This window comes from Alnus glutinosa, chromosome 6 (assembly GCF_958979055.1).
Source record: "Alnus glutinosa chromosome 6, dhAlnGlut1.1, whole genome shotgun sequence".
Classification (NCBI taxonomy): Eukaryota; Viridiplantae; Streptophyta; class Magnoliopsida; order Fagales; family Betulaceae; genus Alnus; species Alnus glutinosa.
The window spans coordinates 30,040,107-30,058,435 of record NC_084891.1 but is presented as its reverse complement, the minus strand read 5'-3'; the positions used below and the strand labels follow the sequence as shown (position 1 = coordinate 30,058,435).

Sequence of the window (18,329 nt, the reverse complement as noted above, 5' to 3'; positions counted from 1 at the left end):
GCATGTGTGTATTTGTATGCAAATATATAATTGGGTTGATGGGCAGATCTGATCTCACGTCTTCAGGTATCCAAATCCACCAATGTCATTTTTGGAAGAAAAGGATTGGGATGCATTGAAGTGATAGATAAATCTGCACAGAACGTGTATGACTAAATAGCAATCTGTTTGCTGAGCAACTCGTTGATTGAATTCAGGGAATTTACTTCAATATCATTCAGGGGGACCGACCTAAAAAAATTTTAGATGTAACATGTTCGATGTACAAAGCTAGTGAGCCAGAACTCTAAACCAAAACTTTATGTTCTGGTTAATGTTTTCTCAAATAAACCTGAAGGATGCTACAGCCTGCAAAAACCAATTAAGAGATGCATTTCAGTAAATTAGTGATAAGCCACTTCCTTGGAACATGCAAATATTGTCTAAATGCTTAAACTTTAACAGTAACTAATGTTTGAGACTATTTTTCCACCTTGCTCGAAACTGGTTTTGCATAAAATTGAGATAAGGAAGAAAATACTGAAAAGTTATTCTCTGCCATTCTTAAATTCTTGAACCAACAATGTTAAAACATTTCGTTGGAACAAATTGGTTCTTGTAAAATTGAAATTGATGTGGCAATCTACACGATTTTCACATGCTGTTATATAGGTAAAAAAAATTAAGCAATAAAATTTGACAGGTAAATTTAATTGCTTGGTGGAGGAAGAAAAAGATCTTATATACATGTGTGTGCGCGCGTATAAAAGGAGCTAAGCAAGAATACGTCACTTCACCTTCTCAATGTTGAAACTGTATTTCTCTGATTCTTCCTCCATAAACTGCAGGGAAATATTGAACAATCAGTATCTAGTATTGAATGTGCATTGTGCGCCTTGGACAAACTGACAATCATATGGAAGCACAAAGACTTTAATGTTGCCAGATCTACCTGTCCGGTCACAGTATATAGTCTGTTGATCCAGCCATTGGATGCCATCCCAATTGCTGAAAGTAAACGTCTGCGACTTTCACCGGGATTTTGTAGCGAATACTCGATATAATAGAACCCTGTTTTTGAATGAAATTAAAAAATTAAAATCATTTACATTGATGTAAAGAATGATATATATGTAGAATGTATGTATGTCTAGGTGTTGTCTTTCAAGACCATTAGCATAGGAGATTCCATGCAATGACGTTGCCGTTAAATAAGAGGATGTTTGTCCGAAATTCATCTGTTCAAACAGTTATTTTGGACTGTCTGGACGCGGATCGGAACAGGTGAGGCCTGAACAGCCTATATTTACATTGTCAGAGTGGCTGCAAAAGGATACGCAGTTAATTACCATTTGAGGCTTTACAGTCTATGAGTTTCGCTGCCACGCCAGGAGGCCTTTGCCAGCTTCTATCCAGTCCATTAACCTGTTTGAACACATTTAACATGTAAAAATGGCATGTAATTAGATGAACAAGCTTCCTACTGAAGAATATATATTTAGATTCTGTAAAATCCCACCAGAGTCTCAGCAAAAGCATCAACTTTGCCCAAAGACTCCATCCTGGTAAAATCCGCTCCAAGCCCCGTAATCACAACGCTGACTGAAGCAACCCATTAAGCGATTTCAATAGAGAGGGATAAAATACTGAATACATGGATCCATCAGGAAACTACCATTTGAACTGGATGCCTCTCCTGGGTAGAAAGCTGTTATCGATTTAAATCCATTAGGCTCTCCTGCGCCCACTTGCCAATCTGCATAAAAACAATCAGCCATTGGCATTAACAACCACAAGCTGTACTCAAAACATAAATCAACATTAAAAAAAAATTAGTAAATACTGTTCACCTTGAGGAATCAGTATCTTGAACTTGTTCGCGTCGTCTGTATAAACACGAAAATTCTCTGGTACATCTGAAAACTCATATGATATTGAATTTGAACAATAACTTAGGATCAAGTACAATCTTTAAGAACCCAGAAAGAAAAAGTACGGGAAAAACAGAGACAGGAATTTTCACCGTTCTCAGCCAATGCATTTGGAATGATCAACGGAAAAGTTGCAGTAGCTGCTATCTGAAGCACAAACTCTCTTCTTTTTGCTCCGAATCCTTCTTGTACCCGAAAACTGACAAGAAGATACATAATCAAAGAACAAATTACAAAGAGAAGGAAAAAGACCAAAACTTATGGTGGTTTCCTGTACCGTGATTCTCGATGTTGTTGTTCGCTGTTCTTGCAACATAGTACATTATGTTTTGTGCCGGAAGAAACCGAACCAAGAGTCTCAGTAGTTATGTCACGCGCCAGAACATGGAAACTAGTAGTATTCGGATTTCGTGGACCTTTCTTATTGGATGAAGCTGTGAAGTGGCAGACGGGAGGTCGCAGCGACAATGGATACGGTGAGGAAACAGACGCCATGCTTTCTAGATATGCTTCCCGGCCATATCCGCTTTTTAGCTATTCTTTTTTCTATTTTTTTTTTAAAAAAAAATGTTTTGGATAAAGTTTTATTTAAATTAGGTTTGGAAAATTTCCTCTAATTTAATACACTAATATATTAAATTAGAATAAAATTTTCAACTCAAATTTTTTTTTTTTAAAAAAATTATTCTTTTATATTTGGCTATTTTATTTTATTTTTTATATCAAACCTCATTGAGAAAAGAAAAACTAAAGGTATCATTTTTTTTTTCGTAGGGTTTCAAAATCTTTGTTGAATTTATGCTGAATATTTCATTTTTATTTTATTTTCTCTTGTTAACCAGTTGAATATTTAAGTACTTTTATTCACCATGAGCATGTCAGTATAAGGAATTTATACGTACTTATTTAAATACGTATTTCGTATCCAACAAATTTAGGAACCCACCATGCCACGTCACCTGTGTGCCCTAAGAGTAGCATTACTCTTTTCTCAATGAAGATTTAACGGAGTTTGACTTGTCATCATAGCCTGATAGGTTTGGATTTGTATGACTCATTAAAAAAAAGCAGTATGGATATATGTTATTAATAATAAATTTATTTGATAAAATTTTATTTCAAATTAAAATAGATTTTTTTTTTTTAATTCAGTCTATATATATAATAAAAAATACATATGAAAATTACATGTTTTAAAAATAAATAGTAATTTAGTAAATTAAATTAAAATATTTTTTTTTTTAAAATTTTACTTTAGGAAAAACAATTTTTTCATTTTAAATTAAAAAAAGGACACATTTCTCAGCAAAAGATGGATCGAAGCCAAAAGAGTCATTTGTCGGTTACTTCCGTCTTTTTCTTTACTACTAACAAGATTCCACGGCATTGGTAATCATGAAATAAAATAAAAATCTTGCCGACCTGAATTTGTGGTCGAAAATTGCAATCACACAGTGATGGGAAACTAATAAGTCAATTTTTTTATTGAGTCCCCATTTTTTAAAAATCTGTTGAGGTCAAATTTTTCGTTATTACCAATTGGAAAAAGAAAAAGGCGTCTTTGCAAGAAAGCCGCTTTAATGCACATCTCTTTCCAATAAGCATCCAAGGAATATTATATATATTATATTATATTATATTATATTATATAATATTATTAAAATTAATTGTGATTAACGTAATAATGTAATTTGAACTGTCACGTCAGTTTGTAAAGAATCGTAGTAAAAATTATAATGCGTCGGAGAGGCCTTGTGGGGCTTACCCACCCAAATAGAATAGTGGATTGTCGGAGACTTGCTCGGACAAGTGAGATAAAAATTTATTTATTACTGTTCAAATTATTTGCTGTACAGTACTAAAATTGACAGAATCTCTGTCCTCCAAAGGTGGTGGCTATTAAGTCAAATACAACTCTAGGTTTTGATTATCTGCTTACTATTGTATTATATCCCTTTATGGACCAACTACCCATCACCAACCCTCCTCGGCTATTATTATTATTCTGCAAAACCCAATGTTTTTGAATCTCTGTGGAATTCAATACACAAAGACGAGAGCAATTATTGTAATTGTAGTTATATAATTGAAGATTACTTGGAACGTAAAGAAAAAGAAAAGAACAAAGAGCAAAATACAAAATTGACAGACCCTATCCCTACAACACTGCACGTACGAAAACCAGCGTACTCGCTTTTTGTCTGTGATAGGTGTCATTGCTGAAGATATTTTTAGTGTTTATCTGCAACGTGGCATTTTTTTGTAGCGAGTATCCAAAATTAATACTCGAGCTGGTGGGTTTGTACGAAAGCAAATTAGGGGGGCTTTTTACCTGCCCTTTTTTAATAAAGGTCCGCTCCGTATGAGGCAAGGCATGAAAAAGAGGAAAACCCCAAATTTTTTAAAAATATAAAAATATAAAAATAAATAAATATTCAGAATTCTCGCAATTCTTTATTAGAAAAAGCTCTCCGGAGCACCACTGCGTTTCCGTTCCGAAACCCTAGAATTTGCTCCTCTCTCTAATTTTCGAGCTCCGCTATTTTTTTCTCTAAATTATTGGTGAGTCACACTGATTTTTTCCGATTATTTTCCGGTTTTCCTTCATTTTTGCTGTATTTTTCGTTCTTCTTTAACTCCAAATTTTGGAAATTATATTTTTTTCCTTTTTATTTTCCGTAATGTTTTATTTTTCTTTGGTTTAATCTTTAATTAAAAATTAAATTTTGCGAGATCCACGTTGAGGAAATTTGAGGGAAAAAAAATAATACAAACAAATCTTCACTCTTGCAAGGTTTTATGCTAGTTTTGCAGTAAATGTTAGGGTTTTCTTCTTTGTAACTTTCACTAGATTTTGCCTAAGAATGTCTCCGAGATTTGATGAGCCAAACTCACTTCTAGGTTTGAATTCTCAAGCTCACAATTAAAGATCAGTGCTTTCACATATTCACTCACAGAAGTTTGAATTTCACTTTCATTTATTTTAAATAATAATTATCAGTGTGAATCGTAGATTACAAGTTGTTTGGATAATCTAATAGTACATTGCCAAGTTTCCTTCTTTGTTTTTGTTTTGTAGATTGGTGCTTGTTGGCTAATATAATAGTGTTTCGCGTACTAGGGTTTGTTTTGATAATCTGAGAGTAAAATTTCAAAGCTCCTTCTTTCTTTTGGGCTTGTAGATTAGGGTTTGCAGGCATTGTATGAAAAGTTAGCAGTGGAAGAGAAAGATGTCAGGATCAGAGACGGGAGTGATGGCGAGTAGAGAGGCCTTCAGCGTGGGGCTTCAGCAGAAGACTCAGCCGCTCGTACAGAACATGCGCTTGGCGTTCGGTGTCGACAGCGGTTCCGTTTACAAGCCCGTCGGCGCGGCTACAGCAGCCTCAACCTCGACCTCGACCTCGCCGACTTACCAACCCTCCGGCGATGGTGGATCCACCACCGCTATCGCCGGTGGTGGGGCCATGGTTAATGTGAATGTGAGCAGTATGGGTGGTAGTGGCGGTGAGACCGTGAAGAGGAAGAGAGGGAGACCCAGGAAGTACGGGCCAGATGGAGCTATGGCATTGGGTCTCACCCCTGCGCCTCAGTCTGTCACGGTAAACCAGTCAGGTGGAGTCTTTTCTTCTCCTCCTCCTCTTCCTTCGGTTCCTACACCGCCTTCTGGAGGCCCAGCCTCACCCACTTCGTTCAAGAAAGCTAGGGGTAGACCGCCCGGTTCTAGCAAGAAGCAACAATTGGAAGCTCTGGGTAACCGTTATTTTCCTTGAATCTTTATGGGTTTGATGTCTTTTGCAGTTTATTGGTCTGTCGCGTGTTTAGTTTAATTGGAATGTTTGAGATATTTTGGTTTTTAAGTCAATAGGAGTTTTGACCTGTTCTCATTCTTAATTTGATTATCTTGGTGCTTTACTTAATAGATTTTTTTTCCGCCTCAGCTGCCTGAGGGTTTTTTGGTCCGGGTTTCTGACAGGGAATGGAATGGTTGGTGTTGATATAATAAAGGACTATGACTCTGTTAGAAAGAATAGGAAAGCAATAGAGTTATGCAGGAGCTTGGGAACTGTTAGATCTGTTTGTCAGATTCCTGATTCGGAATTACTTTTCTACCCCTGCTTGTTATTTGCCCGTTGCTACTCTTGGTGATTGGAATTTTAATGAATTTCCTGTTAATTTTTATGTATATTATGCGAGATATAGTGAGTTGTAAAAACTAATGGTTTTTTAATTACAGAATTTTTCTAATTGCAAAGTTTTCTGCTAATCTGACATTACACAATTTCTTCTAATTGTTTTTACATATTTGCAATATATGACTCCATATTGTGGTCAATCTGAGCTTTGTACTCTGTATTTTTAATTTTTTTTTTTTTTCTCTCTGATGGAAAGGAAAAAAAAATACCACATAAGTACAGTTCCCCAGCCCTCTTCCCAAACCAAAAAAAAAAAAAAAAAAAAAAGGGGGATGGAAGAAAAAGTGAAGATGACCTTTCATATTTATAACAGGAATGTCCTATGTCAAATAAAAACAAAAACAGAAAAGAAAGGAATCTATATCCAATGGGTTTGGTAATGTATTTTGATTCCTCTTTATTGCCTTCCTATTTAGTGCAGTGGACGTCGTTCATGTGTTATTGGGCTGTAAATTACATTGGCATAATTATTATCTCATGGAGGATTCTGCTTGCAGGATCAGCAGGTGTTGGGTTTACACCACATGTTATCACTGTGAAAGCTGGAGAGGTCTGTTTTTCAGCTTTTCCATACTTTTTCATGGATCTTATCTTTTACTCTCTCTTTGGTGTTGCATTTGAACATTGCTGAAATCTAGTTGTATTTTTTTTTTTTTTTTTTTTCTTGAACTGCTTCAATTTGCTTATTAATAATTGTTCTCTTGGGCTAGAGCATATATCTCGGTTGCAAGTGTAATCGTTTTCATTTGAATGGCAAAAGGACTTGATCATCTCCAATTTGCTTTTCGATAGTGTGGGAGCACATGGAATTATTTAATATTCCTCAAGTATTAATTCCTTATCATAATTTTAGATGGCTGATTGATACATTTATGACCTTAATAAGTTAGTTCTTAAAAGGAGAATATATCTTTGAAAAATTCTTATGCATGTGAAAGGCATCTATTTCACTAAAATATCCACCCAAATAGTTCTGCTGAAAAAAGAATTCTACTGAAGCCACTGCTACAGGTCATTTGTTATTGCTTTGAAGTGGTGCCAAATAAGCCTACATCTTTACCTTTTTCGTATATTTATTACACGAGCTTTGAGTTAATAATGTTTTGTTGAACACAAACACCATGTCTATGCTATTAAGTGTCTAAATCAGATTTGTGTCTGAAGCGCATATATAATTATTTCCAATCCTAAATTTCATTTAGCCTAATCCCCAACATTTCATAGTCTGACCTGGATTGGACATCTTTTTTGTGAAACATGTCTCGTGAGACAAATCGAGCAAAGATTAAACTCAAATTAACAATTTTTGTTACTTATCAAAAAATAAAAATGTTGGCTTGTCAAAAATTGGAGGTAAATGATAAACTCATCGCCCTGGGATGGAAATCTAATTGTTGCTATTTCAGGAAGAAAATATTAGGATCAGTTTTACCAATTCTGGAAATCAACAAAAGGTTTTTAGCTTGAACCATTCTCCAGAAGCATACTATCATTTGTCCTACAACTAAGTGTGGGGTGCTTGTGATGTGTGATGCCCGGATGCAGGCGAGATTTTTCAATTGCGTAAGTGCTGGGTGCAAACTAGAAATGGAAGCTCCACAATACGTGATTGTTATGAGTTGTTGACTTTCTCGCACTAATTTAGTATATGATTGGGTGCAGTTTAGAAATTCTGGACTTTAATTTCTGATTTCGTTGGTGTCAATCATGCTCATGCTTCTTTATTTATTCCAACTTATATGGTGCTTGCTTTTTGTACATTTATGAAATCTAGAATCATAAAAGATTAGACGATTAGGAAATTTAACATTATGTGTTTTCTATTTTCAGGATGTATCGTCGAAAATAATGTCATTTTCTCAGCATGGTCCAAGGGCTGTCTGCATCCTGTCAGCAAATGGAGCCATATCTAATGTTACTCTTCGCCAACCAGCCACATCTGGAGGAACTGTAACTTATGAGGTTTGTCAGATTGCTAACAACTTTTCTGCTGGCATTCCCTTTATTATGAGGTGAAACTTTAATTTATGAAGCGTTGGCATTTAGACCTGTCAACTATTGTAGGAAGTGTTATAAATATCCTAATATTGTTGGTGGCAGGCAACTGCATTGGAATTGACATGGCAGTAATGAGAAGAAAGTTTAGACATTGGGGATATCTATAGTAGCAGTAGTGTTATCAAACCCATTGCTTTTATGACCAAGAATGTATTTACCTTGTAATTTTTCGAAGTACTTATCGATGGAGATGTCTAAATTTCAGTCCTTCAAACATGGATACCAAAGACGAGGGGGGTCTTACTGTGGCCATTATTGGGTATTTTAAGGGCAATACTGAATATTGGCTCATGGAATTTTTCCTTAGATGGGAGAAAAAGCTGAATAGAGATTTCAACTTACCTGTAGATTTTGATTAAACGTATAATAAATCTTTGGACTTACTTGCTCCTTTGCCTTGTATCTATATTGCTACATGTGAACCATGTTTTGCTAGTTCATGATATTCATTCTTTTTTACATAATTTTTCTTAATATTCAGGGGCGGTTTGAAATTCTGTCCCTTTCTGGTTCGTTCCTGCTATCTGAAAATGGTGGTCAGCGGAGCAGAACTGGGGGTTTAAGTGTGTCTTTATCTGGCCCAGATGGTCGTGTTTTAGGTGGGGGTGTGGCAGGTCTTCTCACAGCTGCATCCCCTGTTCAGGTGCGTTTTGTTTTATTTGTTTCCTTTGCTTCTAGATTTTCAGCTGTGGGAGGTACTTTGTTAAAAATAAATTTGCGTTTATATCACTTTGCAAATTATGTGATATACCAATAAACGGTTGAGTTGTTTTATATATTACATTATGTTGAATAATTCAAACCAATAATAGCTGAGTTAAAAGTATTTTTGGCAATTATTCTCCCTTTGCTTTGTGTTCTATTATCATGTCTTTCACTCTCAATCTAATGGAACCCAATGATACTGAGCTTTCCCGTTGCAGGTAGTGGTGGGGAGTTTTATTGCAGATGGTCGAAAGGAATCAAAGTCAGCAAAACAGAATTACCAGATGGAAGCTTTGACTGCCCCACCAAAGTTTGCCCCTGGTGGTGGGCCAACAGGGGCCAGCAGCCCGCCGTCACGCGGGACCCTTAGTGAATCCTCAGGTGGGCCGGGAAGCCCACATAACCATAGTACAGGAGCTTGCAATAACAGTAACCCACAGGGGATGTCTAGCATACCGTGGAAGTGAAAACTAAACAACCCCTTGTACCTATTAATCTTTTTAACCTATTTGTGTTGTAGCCTTGTAGGGAGGCAGGGGCTCTAATGTTGTGTTTTCATTTATTTTTAAGCCTTCAGAGACCATTTGTAATTCAGGCCCTTGTGTACGTCTGTAGAATAAGGACTAGAATAGTTTCCAGCCTGAACATTGTTGGCTGCTGCCTGCTGAAAAGTGCCAACCAGTTAGTGACAGGTGCCCTTTGCACTTACTAAGTTAGAAATTAGAGAGAGAGCTTCTGCTCTTAGGAATTTCTTTGTTGAGATGGTGTTTTAGCTTGTTATGCTTTGCCTTACTGTAGCTTCTCTTGTTATTGATTATGGTTATAAAATTGTGCCAATTTTCTATTTCTGTATGTCGGCGTGGACTATTGCTTATTCTGTCTCTACTTTTTTTCGTCGGTAGAGCATACCTTATATCTGGATGCATGTCCCCCAACTTAAATTAACTCCATGTAATTTTGGATTTATGTTATTTAGTAAACTGTTAATACTCGACTGTCTTATAACTGAAATTAAGACAGGAAATAACGTGATAGTAAAAATTAATTTTTCAATTAATTTTTTTCTTCCACAAGACCTGGAAACCACGTAAAGCCAATTTCAAGTTAAGCTTTAAGAAGAAAAAGCCGTTTCACTTTTGATGAAAAATGAAGACGGATACAAGTTATATGACAATCATATAATAAAGGTGAATAAAGTTACTAATTACTTAATTTGTAAAATGGTGCCAACAATTATTTGTTCCAAAAAAATTTCCAGGACCCCTGCCAAATTTTATTGGCTATTGGATAAAAAATTTGTTTTTGTTTTTTTTTTTTTTCAAAACAAAAATATTAATGAAAAACACAAAATACAATACATTTCTAAAAATATAAAAATAGGTTTTATATTAATGTCACGACTCACATCTAAAAAAAAAAAAAAAAATCCTCAATATACATCAACATATTCATTATGTTATCCGTAAAAGGAGAAAATTATTTTTAGGGTTTGCAGTTGTATCAAATCGATACTACCAAAATATTTTGAAGATCCTTCAAATAAGCTATCTAGATATCTTCGATGCCCCCGTTCTTGGTAAAGAAGGAACACCTGCTACATCAAGCTGACTTATTCCAGCTTTCGTTTTGACAGAATTTTAGTAGTGTAAGCTCTAATCCAATCCAGTTCCTTTATTTATTATTTTTTTTTTTTCATTTTTTTTTTCTTTTGAGCTTTTGAGATAAATATACCATAGATTTCTGTGCATGGCATTTAAATCTTGAAACTGCATACAGGAACATAGAAAATGGATTCTCTTACTCCCTCGCTCTCTTCAACAGAAAACGCAATGAAAAGATTCCAAGAGCAAAAGTCTGCCAAAACCATCCTCTTGTATTTGTGGGATCAACCCTTTTTGCTAGGTGCCACGCATATATAGCCTCAGCAATATGTAGTGATGCAGCTAGAACAAATACCATCCTTACTATCCTCATTGACCGGAAGAGGAAAAGACTCATAGCTCTGAAGAGTGGCACAGGTCCTATGTCTGGTATAAAAGCAGCGCAGAATAGAGTGCTCATTCCGATGACACAGAATAGCCACGCATATATAGTAGGACCATCCAGAGTTTTCCTCTTTCTCTGTTGCCAGTAAGAGATGGTTGCAGACATACCCTCTTGAGGGGTCACCATTGGGACATAGCCAAGCTCCTCCTTTGCTTTAAGGAAAGAGAAGTAATGGGTAACACCAACCTGTCCAATAGGTGACCAATTCAGCAAATATGATACGGTATTCACAGTTATTGTATCTAGCATTTCTCTTATATAAATAGGTGAGGAAAACTACTCTTCACATTCATTTATCACGCCCATTTCACATTGACTGATGTAGCGTGTTTTAAGTAGCTTTCCTTTTGTTTTTTGAAGTTGTAGACTTGGGAAGCCACTTAAAACACGTCATGTCAATCGGTGTAAAATAGGTGTGAAAAGTAGCATTACTTTAAATAAGCACACTACCCAAATTCGTCATAGTTCATAGTATCTATACAGTGATATGGAACAAGGATAGCAAACTAAACTATCAACATTAAAAAGCAGTTCATCCGTTGATGGCTTAACCTAAAAGAGTAGCATAAATTGCGGAGTGCGGACCATCTTAATCGTGGTAGTGAAACAGGCTACTAATCAAGATGCTAGTGCATTATACTTCTTTATCAATAATAAGTTGGCCTACGAGGACAGCAAAAGATGGAACTCTGGACTTGAGGATAGTCGGACCTCACCAAAAAAGTACAAATAAAGTGTGACTAAAAATTCAATAGCCATATTGCAGGCAAAACATCCTTGTCCTTCTCAGAGAGGCTTAATAAAATGCATGGAGACTGGTTTCCTGATGACAATTTAAATCTTAATTCTGTTTGACTCCACTTCTAGGAATGCAGCAATGGACCAATATTAAACAAACCTGAATTATATTCAGCATGAAAGATGGAACGAACCTTGTATACTTCAGTAGGAAGCATCAATGGCTGAGGAAGCCACCACCGATTCAACCATGGATACAACAATGTATAGATGCCCCCAAAAATCCTCCCCAGAAGAAGTGCACGGGGAACAGATAAGGAAGCTTTTGGCAGGTCATAATCCAAACTTCTGAGCAGAGGTCGGATGAATTCAAAAGTGTTCACTGGACACCCTGTAAAAACGTACGGTTAAGTCAGTTCTTCCTTTCACAGTTTAAGCATTCTTCTCATTATCTAAGAAACTCATGATGCAGTTCGAAAAATATTTTCTTAAATTTCAAAGCATTTCTGGATTATTTACCATCAGATACAAAGTATGGCTGGCCAGCAGCAATTGGATGTTTTTCTTTCCCAGGAATGTCATCCAACAGTCCCATGCTTGCCAATATCAGTGCAAGTACAAGGTTATCCACATAAACCCAGTCTGTTTTTACACTTGCTTCACCAATTTTGAACGGCAGCAGACCTTTCTTTGCTAGGGATACTATCCTAGGCAGGTGTCTCTCTTCACCTGGTCCATATATAGCCGCGGGACGAACCGCACAGGTATAAAGACAATTGCAATCCTTATTCCTATACATCGCAGAAAACCCCACAACTTTTAATGATACTTCACAACAAAAAAAAAAAAAAAAAAAACTTGGAACCCAACCCACAAGGCATACCATCACAGCAGACAACAGATATATTGAAATCTACAAAAGAAGCTACCCGCACATAACTGAACTTGGACAAACTACATACACTATCTTCAATTTGCTTTATGAAAAAAGTTAAAGACATCAATGAAACAATGAGGTTTTAACTCTAAACCCATATATATGATGCATTCCCATCTTTAATCTTTATTCTCCATCTACAACCTTTCTTTCCTGCAAATGTATTCACAGCCACATCATCATTTTGATACATATTATCACAAAAGCATGGTCAATATCAGCACCCATTTTGTCCCAAAAAATATCGCTTCAGAAGGTAGTCCCATGTGCTGCCCGATATCAATATCCGAGACAAAAGAAACCACACCACAGCACAATATCTTATGGAGCTGCGAAAAATAAAAACCAAAAACTTACTTGAAACGACGACCATTGCTCTTTAGAACCAACTGTTCGGCAACTGATTTACTACGACCATATGCATCAACATGATCATCTATTGGGAAATAAGGTAGGGCCTCATTGCCGTTCACAATCTCCTTTCCCCCAAACACAACATTGTGTGTGCTCACATAAACAAGCCTTTTGACCCCATGCTCAAGGCAAGCGTCCAACACATGGCAGGTCCCATTTATATTGACCTCATCAACACGACCGAACTGGAGCATTTCTTTACCTGACATGCCGTATGAAGCCAGGTGGAATACACAGTCCACACCACGCAGTGCTCTCTCAACATCTTTTTTGCGCACAACATCCCCTGTTCACAACATACCATACCATTATCAAAATTTTGGGTCAAAGTGACTCAGCAAAGAACATAAAGCTGTTTACTCAAAGCATTTAAAAGAAACCCCATGTTCACTATATATATGGCAAATGTTCTAACTATCATAAAACCAAACTCTAATACATTCTTAGAATAACATTTAATTGAATGGTTCAAATTTCACACCTCATCTTAATATACAAGGCAGAAACCTACAATGAAATAAAAAACAAATCAAGAGGAAATAATGGGTATACTCAACACCGCTTATCAATATGGCCCGCGATTTTGCAAGCTAAAATTTCATTTTTAAACAAAATCACATTAGTGTCCCCATTTGGGAGTCCATTTTTTTTTATTATTTTTTTTTATAAAATTAAAAAAAAAAAAAAAAAAAAGGTTGAAAACGTGGAAAAAAAATCCACGTTTTCATATTGCAAGAAAAAATTAAGATTTTGAAGGCGAAACTGCGATTTAAAATGTCAAACTGCGATTTTACCGATCGCTTACATTTTTTAAAATCACTATTTTTTTCAAATCTCAAGTTTTGAAATGCTAAACCAAACTACACTTCATCCAAACATTTAAGCTAATGGTTTGGACCTAATGGCGGTATAATACTCATTCACGCTTACGATATTTTCCAACCTGAGACTTAATTCCTTTACACTCACCCTGCATACTCAACATGATATATGGCCAAAATCTGATCCATTTAATTTTAAAAAAAAATCGTTATAATTTTAAACTCCTCCATAATTATGCTAAAAAAAAAAAATTGTAAAAGATCTTAATCTATAAAGGTGAGGCTAGATCAATCAATTCAATGTTCCAAAGGCAAAGGAAAGCTCAGATTAAATGGTAAAGCTGATAGGATCCAATGGATTCTATAAAGAGAAATTAAAGAAATAGGAGAAAATGAGAAAGAAGAGATCACTTCGAAGGGATCGGGCCTCCAATATTTGCTTCAAGCAAAGGTAGTTTTTCTTCAATGTCCTTGCCATACGGCATCTACAGCTTTATATAGGGGAAAACAAGCTGAATTGAGTTTAATGAAAACATTGTAATTTGTAGAAAACAATTAATGAAAGACATTGTATCTTGTAGAAATTAAACACTCAAAAGCATAGGGACTCAACAAATGGAAAGGTTCAAGGCATGGGAACTAAACAAATATAGGGACTCAACAAAGAGGAAGGTTCGAGAATTGAGAATCCTATCATTCCCCCTCCCTTAAAGTCAACATTGCCCTTAAGGTTGGGTACCAATGAAAAGGCGGCCTCTGACACATGACGGGCTCGAATTTCATGATAACCAGAGCGAAGATCCAATTTAGAGAATTGGTGTGCTCCTCCCAATTCATAAAGTAACTCATTTATCACAGGAATAGGATACTTATTTTTAAGAGTAATACCGCTTAAAGCACGGTAGTCCACACACAAGCACCATGATTCATCCTTTTTGCGTACTAGTAATACTATAAAAGAAGAGGGACTGATACTAGGTCTGATAAGGCCAACAACCCGCATCTTATGCATAATCCTTTCAATCTCTGTTGTTTGAAAGTGAGGGTAGCGGTACAGTCCCTCATAGGTTGGTGCACTCCTAGGCAAGAGGGGAATCCGGTGATCATGGGACCTGGATTCTTTGGACATTGTTGTAGTTTCACTTCTCAATTGTAGCAAGTAGCCTTTACAGGTCTTCGTCAAAATGTGTTCCATGTAGTGGCTATTGATAGTGGTGACGGTGTTACCACGTTTCCCTCGGACTATGACTCTTTTCCCGTTCAGAGTAAATTTCATGGTTAGCTTGGAGAAATTCCGCATTACATCGCCAAGAGTCCTCAACCATTCAATGCCCAAGACCACCTTGTAATCACCAAGCGATAATAAGTACAAATCAACTCGCAGCTCCAGATCCTGCACTGCGAACTTAACATTTGAGCACTTATTTTTACACGTCAAGGTACCCCCATCAAGTGTGACATCAAATGGCTCGCAATCCTCTGTTGGAATTGAGAATCTTTGTGCAATACTCGCATTAAGGAAGTTATCAGTGCTACCTATGTCAATCAATATTGTAACTTGCTGGCGCTTAAGGAGACCATTAACCTTCGTGGTTTGTGGGTTTGAGCAGCTGGCCAAGGCATGTATAGTGTAAGTCACCTCGTCGTTGTCTCCACCAATAGGCTCATCATCTTCTTGTGCAGCCTTGTCACTGTCCATTTCTAGTGCCATTTGTTCCACCATCGGCTCGATCATAAGTAGTTTCCCTTGTTTGCACATGTGCCCTCTATGCCACTTCTCATCACAATGCTAGTAAAGCCTCTCTGACTGTTTTTTCTTTAAGTTCTTCTTGGGTCAAATGGGCAGTCTTCCGGATTGGAGTTGAAGAAGAGCCATTCTCATCAGCGACTGGCCTACTGATTGCCTGAGTTGTTTGGCGTGTTTCTTCACTAAGCTTTTCTTCCTGTACTCTTGCAAATGAAAATGCAGCTACTATGGTCCGCGGCCTGTAAGTCTTGACTTCTCTCCTAATATCGGGTTGAAGTCCCTCGACGAATGTACTGAATAGTTGTCTCTCCGACCAATCATTGGTACGATTGGCCAAGCGCTCAAATCGGCTTTGATATTTACTAACTGTGGAGGTTTGTCAGATCTTTGCTAGTTCACCGTCGACATCCTCAAATGCGGAGGGGCCAAATCGTACTAAAAGCCTTTCCACAAATGTCGCCCAGGTGGGCAACCCATGACTTGCTTCAAACCAATCATACCATTGAATGGCTTCACCTTCAAGATGGATGAATGCAATGTCAACCCTAGAGGCTTCTGGCGTTCTATGATAATGAAAAAATCGTTCCACCCTTGACACCCAACCGGATGGGTCATCTTCATCCCATCGAGGAAAGTCCATCTTCATGTGTCGAGGATTGTAGTCACGATTGCGATGTCGTGTTGCAAGTGGGGTTTGAGGTGGAGATTGGCCCGTGCTACGTTCTTCCTGGATGACTTGCGTAATAAGCTCCTTTAACTGCTTTAGAAATCCGGAGTCAAACTGTCTCTAGTGGAGTGTCCTCCTTGCGTGTCGTATTACTAGTGGAGCCCATTGAATAAGCTGTTAAATCAGAAATTCCTAGCACACACTTCTGGTTGCGTGTGTAGGGCTTAAACCTTCTTTTTTTTTGTGCCATTATCCGGAATAGGCTATTGGTAGAATAATAAAATTTGACCTAAAGTTGTCTTAAACCCACAGCCAAACTGGCAAGTCCAAGAACAAAACCAGAATAACATAAGCCGAAAACAAGAATAAGTGTATCATTATACTGGAATAGGCAGGAAAGAAAGCACACCAAAATATGCTAAACCTGTAGCCAAACAACAGTTTTTTTTCTTCAAATAAAAATTTAGCAACGACTTTGATTTCACCACACAAACCAGCAGCTCACGCCAAAGCTCCATGATTGACTGGGTAACGAACTACCACGTCACGGTTCCACTACCACCATAGCGGCGGCAATAGGGAAGAGAACCACCAACATAAAGGGGAATTTTTTTTTTTTTGTAGCCAATAGCCCAAGAACGAACGCTCTGATACCAAATGATAGGATCTAATGGATTCTATAAAGAGAAATTAAAGAAATAGGAGAAAAGGAGAAAGAAGAGATCACTTCAAGGGGATCGAGCCTCCAATATTTGCTTCAAGCAAAGGTAGTTTTTCTTCAATGTCCTTGCCATACGGCATCTACAGCTTTATATAGGGGAAAACAAGCTAAATTGAGTTTAATGAGAACATTGTACGTAATTTGTAGAGAAAAATTAATGAAAGACATTGTATCTTGCAGAAATTAAACAATCAAAAGCATAGGGACTCAACAAATAGAAAGGTTCAAGGCATAGGAACTAAACAAACATAGGGACTCAACAAAGAGGAAGGTTCGAGAAGTGAGAATCCTATCAAAAGCACAGAAAATCGATGGTTAGAAGAAAAAAGTAGTATGGAAATGGAAGATCAGACCTTGGATGCAGTGGACACCGTGGTCTTTGAGGCGGTGAGACCAAGGCGATGCGGTTCGGAGATCAAAGGATCGGACTTGGCGAGCGCCTCTTCTCACGAGCTCCAAGCAGAGAGCGGACCCCACAAACCCCAGCCCACCGGTCACCACGAAGGTGTTCCCCTCTATGCCTTCATTCTCACTCAGGTACATTTTCTCTCTTTGCTTTGTTTCCTCACAAAATAGTCTCCAAGACGAGTCGGACATTACAAATTTACAAGTAGGAGGAGATCGCGGGATGGGTTAGTTGCACAACACATAACACATTGGTGCACAACAATTACATGACAAGAAATATTGGTGGGGCTCATGCATTTGGGACCAACATGCATGAGTCTCACCAATGTGTCTTGGTGTGTAATTGTTGTGCACTAATGTGTTGTATAAAAATCATTTTTAAGAGATCGTTTCCTGTTGGCGTGACGTGGCAGTGGAAAATGGTCAAATAAAATAAAATAACAATTTTACCCCTTTAAAATATCTAATCGGCTCTTGATTCGTTTCCGTACATGAAAGGTTTTGGCAATTTCGGGTCCGACTCATATCTCAGTCCCCATCAGCCCAAAGCCCATATAAGCTCAAGTAATATAACTTTTATTGTAATTTATGCAAATCAGCATCACATGGCAATTAACATTTCATTAACAATTAACGTGATAAGTATAATGTAAACTGTTAAATTAATTAGTAAGAAGTTTTTAATAAAAAGCAATTTTAATTTTTTAATTTATTTTATCTTACAATTCTAATATGGTAATTTTAACCAATCCTTAAATTAGTCATTTTATATTTATCAACAGTTAGTTAAAATTACCACATCAACATTGTAAGATAAAAATGTAATGTAATATATATATTATTTCTCTATTAAAAAAGTTATAATATCCTAGTACCATTCAATTTACTATACCTGCTTGTCTTATGGTGAGACAGATAAAATATAGTGAAAAAGAGTATTAATTTTTTTTTTAATCAACATAGT

The 18,329-nt window shown here is 36.9% G+C and overlaps 3 protein-coding genes across 4 annotated transcripts; 1 reads left to right on the top strand and 2 right to left on the bottom strand.

The window, feature by feature from the left end:
* Window positions 1-145: 145 nt before the first annotated feature.
* On the bottom strand, window positions 146-2,432 carry LOC133871974 (psbP domain-containing protein 3, chloroplastic). The gene is made up of 9 exons (XM_062309468.1): window positions 2,188-2,432; window positions 2,003-2,109; window positions 1,830-1,895; window positions 1,655-1,735; window positions 1,499-1,581; window positions 1,329-1,404; window positions 932-1,050; window positions 777-821; window positions 146-348 (listed from the first exon to the last, which is right to left on the bottom strand). The coding sequence occupies exons 1-9, from the start codon at window positions 2,403-2,405 to the stop codon at window positions 322-324; spliced, it is 822 nt and encodes a 273-aa protein (XP_062165452.1). The 5' UTR covers window positions 2,406-2,432; the 3' UTR covers window positions 146-321.
* A 1,881-nt stretch (window positions 2,433-4,313) lies between these two features.
* On the top strand, window positions 4,314-9,710 carry LOC133871973 (AT-hook motif nuclear-localized protein 10). Of its 2 annotated transcripts, none has more exons than XM_062309466.1 (6): window positions 4,314-4,472; window positions 5,093-5,660; window positions 6,601-6,653; window positions 7,934-8,065; window positions 8,643-8,804; window positions 9,085-9,710. In XM_062309466.1, exons 2-6 carry the CDS (start codon window positions 5,141-5,143, stop codon window positions 9,331-9,333), a joined length of 1,116 nt encoding a protein of 371 aa, XP_062165450.1. In that variant the 5' UTR covers window positions 4,314-4,472; window positions 5,093-5,140; the 3' UTR covers window positions 9,334-9,710. The 2 variants fall into 2 exon arrangements, with proteins under 2 accessions (XP_062165450.1, XP_062165451.1); XM_062309467.1 differs by lacking the exon at window positions 4,314-4,472 and adding an exon at window positions 4,676-4,811.
* A 908-nt stretch (window positions 9,711-10,618) lies between these two features.
* Window positions 10,619-17,500, bottom strand: LOC133871348 (uncharacterized). The gene is made up of 5 exons (XM_062308780.1): window positions 17,311-17,500; window positions 12,945-13,287; window positions 12,170-12,441; window positions 11,845-12,041; window positions 10,619-11,098 (listed from the first exon to the last, which is right to left on the bottom strand). Exons 1-5 carry the CDS (start codon window positions 17,498-17,500, stop codon window positions 10,664-10,666), a joined length of 1,437 nt encoding a protein of 478 aa, XP_062164764.1. The 3' UTR covers window positions 10,619-10,663.
* Window positions 17,501-18,329: the final 829 nt, after the last annotated feature.